Genomic DNA, 8,853 nt, shown 5'->3' on the forward strand with positions numbered 1-8,853 from the left:
TAGCCTAATTTATAGTGACACGTGAGGTTGATTTTGGAACGTTTCAGAAGAATGAGCGCGAAGCGAATGATCAGTGCTGAGCTCTATCTCTCGTCAACTCAACAGGTAGGTTGTCTTTCATTGTGCGAAAATAATTGCTTAACTTTCGCCACACAATAGTTCAGTAATCAAATATTAAACAATATTCATTCTTTTTGAAGAACCAGGAGCTAAACGTAGGAAATAGGCGGCCTTTCTGCAGAAAGTGGTCGTCCTTGTTGCATGAATGATAAAATGTGCAGTACATTATTGCATGCTGTACAATACAATACTATATTTATTTTATAACAGTGACACACGTTAGACAAATTCCAACGGTGCATCCAGAAAAGAACAAGCAACCGAAATAAATCTTAATTATGAGAGATTTACAGATAACTCAAATAACATTAATTTACATGCTGTAAATGCTCCGTATAGGCCTACTCTTGTTTCCAAATTCCGTTGGCCACGCTCTGACTTCAAAGGTCTGATGTTGTAAATAGACTCGGGGTCATCAACATTAATAGAAGCTCCGATCGACAGATCTAGGATATTTCTCCCTAATTCAAGATATGTATTTGACTTCTGTTTTGCGCCATGAGCATCTTTGATGGATACTGGCGCATTAATGTTCACTATTATTTATTATTTAGTAATATAAAATATAGTTGTGCATTTATATTGAGGAAGTTCTTATATTTCAACTGGAACTACATTTTTTTTCATATTAAGAACACATTTTATAAGAACAGTGAGTAAAAAAAAAGTTAAAAAAATCTACATCACATTTGCAGTAGGTGTTACATGGTTGACTATGTATCTAAATACAGTAAAAATAATAGGCCTATAACTCTTTTGTAAAATAATAATTTTCTATGTTTGATGATAAGTGTAAAAATTTGAACAAAAATTCTGGGGCGGATGCAGGACATGGCGGCATGTGGGGCTGAGGTGTGAAAATGTTTAGAATATGGCCCGGAAATTGTTGTTACATGTGGGTGTTTTATAGATTATTGAGAATGGTAATACTGTATCACCGAAAAAGTAGATACAATTACAGTTGAATGACCAACAAAAACAACTGAATACAATAGTTCGTCATTAGAAGCTATTTTGTATAACTTTATTCTGAAAATTAATCTCAAAATCGAGTTGCTGTCCCCGGCGCTGTCAGTGACGTTGTATGATGTGTGTGCGATTTTTACCAATTACTGTAACCCCAAAGTAAAAAAATAGTTGAGCCATGTAGTACTTTGCAAATCAACCCAGAAACACGGTAGTGTGTTGATTGTTTATTGGTACGTCCCTTTCGCTGCCAAACATATTTTTTTGGCAGTTGCGTCTCCGGTGACATGGTGAGGGCATAGTGAAGGCTGTCAGTGGCGTATCTAAATGTATTAGGGGTGGGGGAGGGCTGATGGGGGAGGCTCGAAGGTGAAGTGGGGGAGGCGAATGTGAGAGGCGAATGTGAAGTAGGAGGAGGCGAATGTGAAGTAGGGGGCGATGATCAGTTGCGGGGCGCTACCGTAATTCGCAAAATAAGGTGATTTTAATCTACTTGACCGTGATTTGAAACCAGTGCCAGTATAATCTTAGGTAAGCATGTGGTTAACATAAGCAAGAATTTAGTCCAATGAAACTGTTTACCATCTTGATATCTTCCGACGAAAATTGACCTTACCGTCGTCACCACGGCGTTTTGGGCTATCATTTTTTTATTTTTTTTATTTTTTTTATTTATTTATTTTTTTATTTCTCACCCCGACCTTCGCCTGGGCGAACTGGGTGAAGGTCTGGAGCCGCCTGGTTTATCTGGCAACAGTTGAGACAAAGTGTTGAGACCAAACTCCGACTTTAGATAAAAAGTTAGAAAGAGTTTACCGTTAACCATACAGAGAGGTCCGAGCAGTGTTGAAGCAGTAGGTTTGTAATTGTCTACGTATACAAAATGAAGATGACAAATACTGCACTGCATTGCGGATTTTAACTAATTACCTTTGTATATCATCAGTCGAACAATTATCTACCATCCCCGAACATCTAACGTAGCCATCCTGGCAGTCGTCTGGCGCCCTAATGATCCACTTCATATTGGTATCTACCTCACTCTTGTTCAACCGGGGTACAAGGAAGCTCGTCAACAGGGGCGGCGCTAGAAGAGTGGGATTCGGAAGGGCAAAGGGGAATTTTCAGCAAGGTCGTCGGGGAAAAATCAAATAATCTTGAACGCCGAAAGTACAATTCAAGCATGCCTTACTAAGCTGTTAATATTGGGAATTAAATTTCGGTCTTTGATTTCTGGCACTGAGCCAATCTGAAAATCATAATTCAGAACCAGTGAATCATGTGTGAACGAATGGGGAAGATGAATGAGAAAAATAGCCAACACCCCCTCTACAAAAAATGCAATACCGGCCACGCAATGAAGCTTCTATCGTGAACCTATAAGGAAAAGATGGACTCACTCCCAAACGTTAATGGGAATTAGAAGCCTCGAGATGCTTGATGCTTTCAACCCGTGTGTAGCTGAAATCATCCCAAAGTGGAAATATAAACTTTGTTTCAGCAAGAATACATTTTGCTTATGCTTAGAATGAATTTATATAAATTATACAAAAGAGAAAAAAAAAATTTAACAAACAGGGCTACATACCACCAGTTGCAGAGAAAGTCAGAAGGAAGGAAATCAAGAACATCTTCCAATGTCTGAACAAAAATGCTTCTTCATTAAAGATCTGATAGTTCACTATGTACTCGGCGACAGTCGGCTTGTATAAAACTGTTAACATAGCGAACACAATACCACCGGCACGCTTATGAATATGCAATAATGTGTTTTCTGTTTCGCATTTACAATAAAGATGACTTTGTTCATAAAAAGGCTAAACTATTTTGAGTGACTCAATATTTTCCGTGTAGGCCTACACACATGCAGGACAAACTCTAGAATATCTGTCTCTTATACACATCTAGATGTGTATAAGAGACAGGTAATACTGTATCACCGAAAAAGTAGATACAATTACAGTTGAATGACCAACGGAATCACTCAGTTTCACCATGGAAGAATAAAATATATAATAAAATATTGTATTCCTCCATGGTTTTACAGTATGTCAATTTATCTTTAATTAAATAACAAGTGTACAGAAATATAATCTCTGAAATTCATGTAATATGAGAGCATTCAGTTTAATGAGTATATGAAAGAATGAATAATAATCGAATAAAATTTGATAATACGCTCACATACCACAAGACGCAGACAAATTCAGGAGCAAAATATTTGAACATTTCAGTATAAGAAATCTGATAATGTACTCGTTCTCACTGCGAGTTCTCCAGGCCCAGACGCCGATTAAAACTAGTTTGTTCCATGCCCGTACATCCCACTTTTGCCGAATTATTGTAATTTTGAAGATCCATCAAGGACTAGCCACTGAAGATTAAAGAAGGCTAACAATAATGAAAAATAACGTAATTGTCTAATTTTCATATTGTCTATCTTGCGTATAGTTTAAAGTAATTTCATGTTGATAATTTTGTTAAATTTTTTGGTCATTATTGCAAGATTGGCTTTCTTGTGCAAATGTCATAAATCTAATAATGGCTTTTCATGTAAAATTCATCATAATAACATACAGTTAAAGAAATTAAAGTATTTATAATTCAATATTTGGTCATATATTAAGCATCACCATTACATTAAGCATGGTATCACCATTACAAGTTGAATTATTTATTGATTATCTCGAAGGCCTCAATATCAACGAATAAGAAATAATTGAAGAAATCAAGGACACTGGTAACCTAAGAGTAATAATAATCACTCAATTCAAGTTTTACTGGTATTTTAAAGTTTTGGTTTTGCAGAATGAAATCCTGTAAGCCCCATTGTATTTTTTTATCTGTAACTTATATATATTTAATCGATATTTTATAGACAGGGCCAATGAATCTTTGAAATGAAAGTTGTATTTTAAAAAAATTAAGAGAAATTAAAAAAATAAAAAAATAAATAAAAAGGAGTAAGAGAGGGAAAATAAACAGGATAGTATTGATCACCTGAGTCAAACAAAACAATATACTTGTAACTTTTTGATAATTTTCCTTTGTTATCTACCTTATACAATGATGCATCCAATTCAATATCGATGTTGTAAATTGCTTTTTCCATAGGGAGTGACTATCGAAATGATTAAAAATTATCAAAGCAAAAGACGAAAAACAAAATTAAATGAAAAACTACCTTTAATTTGCAGTCGACAACAAAATTAAATTCATATTGATTTTATAAATTTCGGAAAAATACCAAAGGTTTTACAAATTTGTGATTACGTTTTTCGTAAGCTTCTCCAGTTGCTTGTATTTCGGCTTCGACACTGTAGTATTTTGTGTGAAGTCCTCTATACACTACAACTACTGGACTATTAATGACAGAAATCTTTCCAAAAAAGCACAATTGAATTCTGAAGCGTACAATGCTAGAAAAAACGTAAAATAAATCGGAATCTTGGTAATACTTATCTTTCATGTTTGACAATCGTTTAATACGGAGAATTCGGAAGTTGTGGGCAAATGATCAACACAGCTATGTTTGGTGCATACAGCCTATGTGTAAAAGCGTAATCTAACAAAGCTCAGAAATCGTGATTCAAAAGCATACAAATATTAACATTGATAAAAGGCAAGGCTTAAAATGCGTCGTTTTTATCTTCAGATAACTCTTCGCACTTTCAGTTCTGAAAATTGTAAAATATAGCTGCTTCTGCCACCGTCCCAGACATTTACCAATTTATATTTACCATTAAGATTAGTACGGGAACATTTGTTGAACCACCAAGCGCTCCCACTGAGGATACTGCAGGAATAGCTTCTCAAATTATCGTTATCTCGGTCAAATGTAGAGAAGCTCATGCCATTGTGGTAATGCAAGCTCTCATTGCTGTGATGAAGCCCTTCGGCTGTAAAACAAAACAAGACGATTGATTAGTTAAGAGTGTCTGTTTTGCACGTTTTTATCTATATTGCATTCAAAACATAATCAAAAAGCAAAAAAAATTATAGGTATTTTTCATGTTCAAATGTAGGGTATATATTATCAACCTATGCACAGTAGGCCTAAGTTATGTTTTCGGGAGCGATTTTATTCCATTCATTTGACTTTAAAACCAAAATAAGCCATTTACAGCATAATATTCCTGTATAAAAATATAAATACACACACGCTAAAAATTTAATAAATATCAAAATTAATAAGCAATAACAACAAGTTGATGGAATATTAAGATTATCTAGACCTAAATCATTATTATTATTATTATCAGTCTGTTTTCAATTCATGATAAAAGTACAAAAGCAAACTTCTTTAAAAAATTATACTGTCTGTTATGAGCATGTAATACCAAATACTACCTTTTCTGTATTATTTTACACATCTGGTAATCAATTTCAGGAATTTTGTAGAAAAATGTCTGTAAATCCATGGTATTAATATGTTTCTGGTTAGAAGTAAAGCTATATATTAAGAGCTATTCTTAATTTTAATTGAATTTTTAAGGTTTTCCGAATTTTTGGCAGTCACATATGAAAACTTCTTTTTTAGCATTGTCTATATTATTTCTTAGGATATACATTTAGGCCTATATATGAGAAAATCGGCAGTGGGGGTGGGGTGGATAAATACGTCGTATACTTTTACGTGTACATTTCACATTTCTGTAGTACTTGGTTCAGATATTTTCTAATCTGCGTTTGTACAATTTTGCTAAGATCATCAAGTATCACAAAGAACTAAAGCTTTTTGTCAAAACATTCGCATGACATTATTAATATTACACTTTCAATATAAAACTTTTCGAAACAATTAGTCAATATAAATCAAACGATCAATAAATCAATGAAAGTGCCTGCAACGTATGACAATCGAGCAACTCATTCTCCCAGGCGAGTTCCGCTCCTAGTATACAGGGAGGACAAGTTGCCTAAACGGATGACAATGCGAACGACTTATTTTCCCACAGGCAAGTCTCGTTTTTAGTGTACAATTGTAAGTCCAACAAACAAGTCTGTGTGTGTATGACAATGAAGCAACTCATGCTCTCAGGTAGCTTTCGTTTCAAGTAGTAGGCTTAATGTTATATCCAAAACTACCTGAACGGTTATAACCGATCGACGGCACCTTGCCAGGCAACTCTATTTCTCAATGTAAAAAATAGAAGACCCACAGCTGCCTGGATTGACGGAAGACTAGCGAATCATCCATCCAGACAAGTAAATTATTTAACTAGAAACTAGATGCCGGTCTAGTTCGCCAGTAAAAACACAATCTACATACAGCTTGGCGTATTTACGTATGCGTGCCTAAAGAGAAGCTTGAATAGCCTGGATGGCTGAGAAAAACTATTCATTCAACTATAAATTCTGACACCTCTTAGAGCAAAAAACATCAAACATGAACTTTCTCCCTGAATCTTCTCCCTGAATCATCCTTAGAGATATTGGTATAGGCCTACTGCGTGTGATAGGCCTATAGTAATTCGTAAAATCAATCTTGTCAATTTCGACTCTTTTAACCACTTACCTGGTTTGAACAACATAACATATTCCAATGGAGGAAGACAGGTTTACATAGATTCTTTTAATCTACTTTAACTGCTCATAAAACATTTTTGCAACCATTGGTTTAATGCTGTTTCTAGTTAGTATATTTCAAAGTTTAATTGTTTTTGCATATTTATTCTGTATTAATATTTTAAGTGCTACGTGTACATTTAAACATTGTGCTAATTCAACGATTACACTGCAACATCATGCATCTTTAATTGAAATTAGTATATTTTATTTTATATAATTTTATGCGAGCGTATGTTTGTTGAGGTGCAAAAAAAGATATATTAAAAAAATAGCTGAAACTTTATATTAGTACCTGCATTAGACTTAACGCCGACGTACTCTCCCAAATTCAGTCTGAAGTTTTCAGCTTCACTTCCAATCTCAATTGAATCGTAGGTGACGTGGTAAGTGTCGTTATCATTGGTAACCATATCTATCCGAAATTCATACTTTGCTGACGACGTAATTTTGTGGATTTTCTTGTTCCCGAGCCAAAACTCACCATTCAAATCACCAAATCCAGACGCATAATTTTGCCAATTTTGGTTGAAATCTACAGAGCCATCTTGTCGCCGCTGAAATACCTATAAAAATTAATTTCTATTATCTTATGAGCCTAGGCATACGAAAGCAGTAGAATTTGTCAAACGGGGGTGGGGGCACCAGCAGTTTCAAAATAGATAAGTGAGAGCACATAATAATAATATGCATTACAATTTTAAAAATTGAATTGGAAAACTGGGGAACCTACGTTCTTATAACGTTCGCGAAAGTTGTGGTCACAAAATAACGTTCACACAACTTTGTAAGGACGTTCAAACATTTTATCACCAAACTGTAACCTTATTATAACGTTCTTATAACGTAATATTGTTAGTCTGGGCGTGCCGTTATTATTTCCTATAAAACTATTTAAAGATAGGAGGCCACGAAAGTTACTGGTCCTACTGTAAACAGGCCAGTTTTGATTTAGGGGTTCGTTATCGTTTTAACAAACTAATGAAGATTGTAAACTAAGTTAACTATTAGATATTAATGTAAATAATGTATTTTGCACAATTCTCTTTATCTCTGACTTTATCCAAATGTTGTGTGGTCGCATGGTGGTTTGGTCTCAACTTTGTGTTGAAGGATTAAAATTACTTAGTTTGTACTGTACATTTAAAAAGGGTTCTCAAATTAGAGGGATCTTTGAATTAAGGGATCTGGAATTTGAATTAAGGGATCTGGAATAGGAATGCGAACTGTATTTTGGAAACCTACCGTCCACGCTTTACCATCAGTGATCATGTCACAGTAAGCGAGAAACGCGTCCCACGATGAGCATGGTTTAATTTGGTAAACGCCACTTTCAACACTCATTCGTTGCTTGACGTCGGTACAGTCGCGATACGGTATTGTGTACAGCAGTACATTCGCTGGGAACATCAGTGCGACTAGTTTTCCAGCTACACTGGCGAATAGGTCACATGTTTGACTGTCTTCATCGTAAGCTATAGAGGAACATTCTTCAAAGCGGCGCAAACAAAGTTGTACACAGTCCGTCAAACCCCTTACTGATGACTGGTGTAGAGAATGACTCGAAAGCAGTCGTCCATTAGCTCTGGACATCCACAGGGCGTGAATTGCTGATTCAACTGTAATAATGAAAACACTGTTTCACCAAAATAATGATAAAATATTATTTGCCGAAGTCAAGAATTTGCAGTGAAGTTTCAGCCTCATGGTCTAAGATGCTCATCTTTCTGGGTTCTGGGTTGGCATTTTGTAAAAGGCCGGTGGCGTAACATGCGGGGGCAGGGGAGGCCAGACTCGCCCCCTCCCCCCTCACAGGTTTTACCGGGCTGACCAAGCCGTCGTACCGGGATGGGTAATAAGAGAAAAGAAAGAGGGGAGACGGAGGGAAAGAGAAAGAAAAGGAAAAGAAAAGGAAAAGAAAAATAGAAGAGAGGAAGATATCATAATGACCAGACTAGACTCTCAACACCCTGCAACCCCGTCTAAACTTCAAAAGTGTCCATAGCTCCTTTCATCTTTCATCTAAGCCGCCAGATATTCTCCGCAGTGGCGTAACCACAGGGGGACAAGGGAGAAAATATCCATCTGTGGAAAATCTTTCTGTGGATATATTAATTCCCACCCCTTGAAGATGCCCTTTTCACCCCCTGAAAGAGCATAAAAACTAAAATTTCGAGCGCATTTCTTGTTACAGTGGGT

General features: G+C 35.8%; 1 protein-coding gene across 1 annotated transcript; it reads right to left on the bottom strand.

Annotated features, from left to right (window-relative positions):
• Nucleotides 1-4,737: 4,737 nt before the first annotated feature.
• LOC117106633 (fibrinogen-like protein 1) lies at nucleotides 4,738-8,247 on the bottom strand. Its single transcript, XM_033248026.1, has 3 exons — nucleotides 7,900-8,247; nucleotides 6,950-7,220; nucleotides 4,738-4,985 (listed from the first exon to the last, which is right to left on the bottom strand). Exons 1-3 carry the CDS (start codon nucleotides 8,245-8,247, stop codon nucleotides 4,738-4,740), a joined length of 867 nt encoding a protein of 288 aa, XP_033103917.1.
• Between the last annotated feature and the right edge of the window lie 606 nt (nucleotides 8,248-8,853).

The sequence above is a fragment of the Anneissia japonica genome, unplaced genomic scaffold (genome assembly GCF_011630105.1).
Source record: "Anneissia japonica isolate Jap-2015-1 unplaced genomic scaffold, ASM1163010v1 scaffold1306_len716249_cov185, whole genome shotgun sequence".
Classification (NCBI taxonomy): Eukaryota; Metazoa; Echinodermata; class Crinoidea; order Comatulida; family Comatulidae; genus Anneissia; species Anneissia japonica.

What these genes read in the sequence shown, in the direction of transcription:
- LOC117106633 (XM_033248026.1), bottom strand. Translation starts at nt 8,247, where the DNA reads ATGTCCAGAGCTAATGGACGACTGCTTTCGAGTCATTCTCTACACCAG. An exon ending in CTGATGGTAAAGCGTGGACG is followed by an intron (nt 7,221 to 7,899) that starts GTAGGTTTCCAA and finishes TAATTTTTATAG; the next exon opens with GTATTTCAGCGGCGACAAGA. An exon ending in CGGCGTTAAGTCTAATGCAG is followed by an intron (nt 4,986 to 6,949) that starts GTACTAATATAA and finishes TTTGTTTTACAG; the next exon opens with CCGAAGGGCTTCATCACAGC.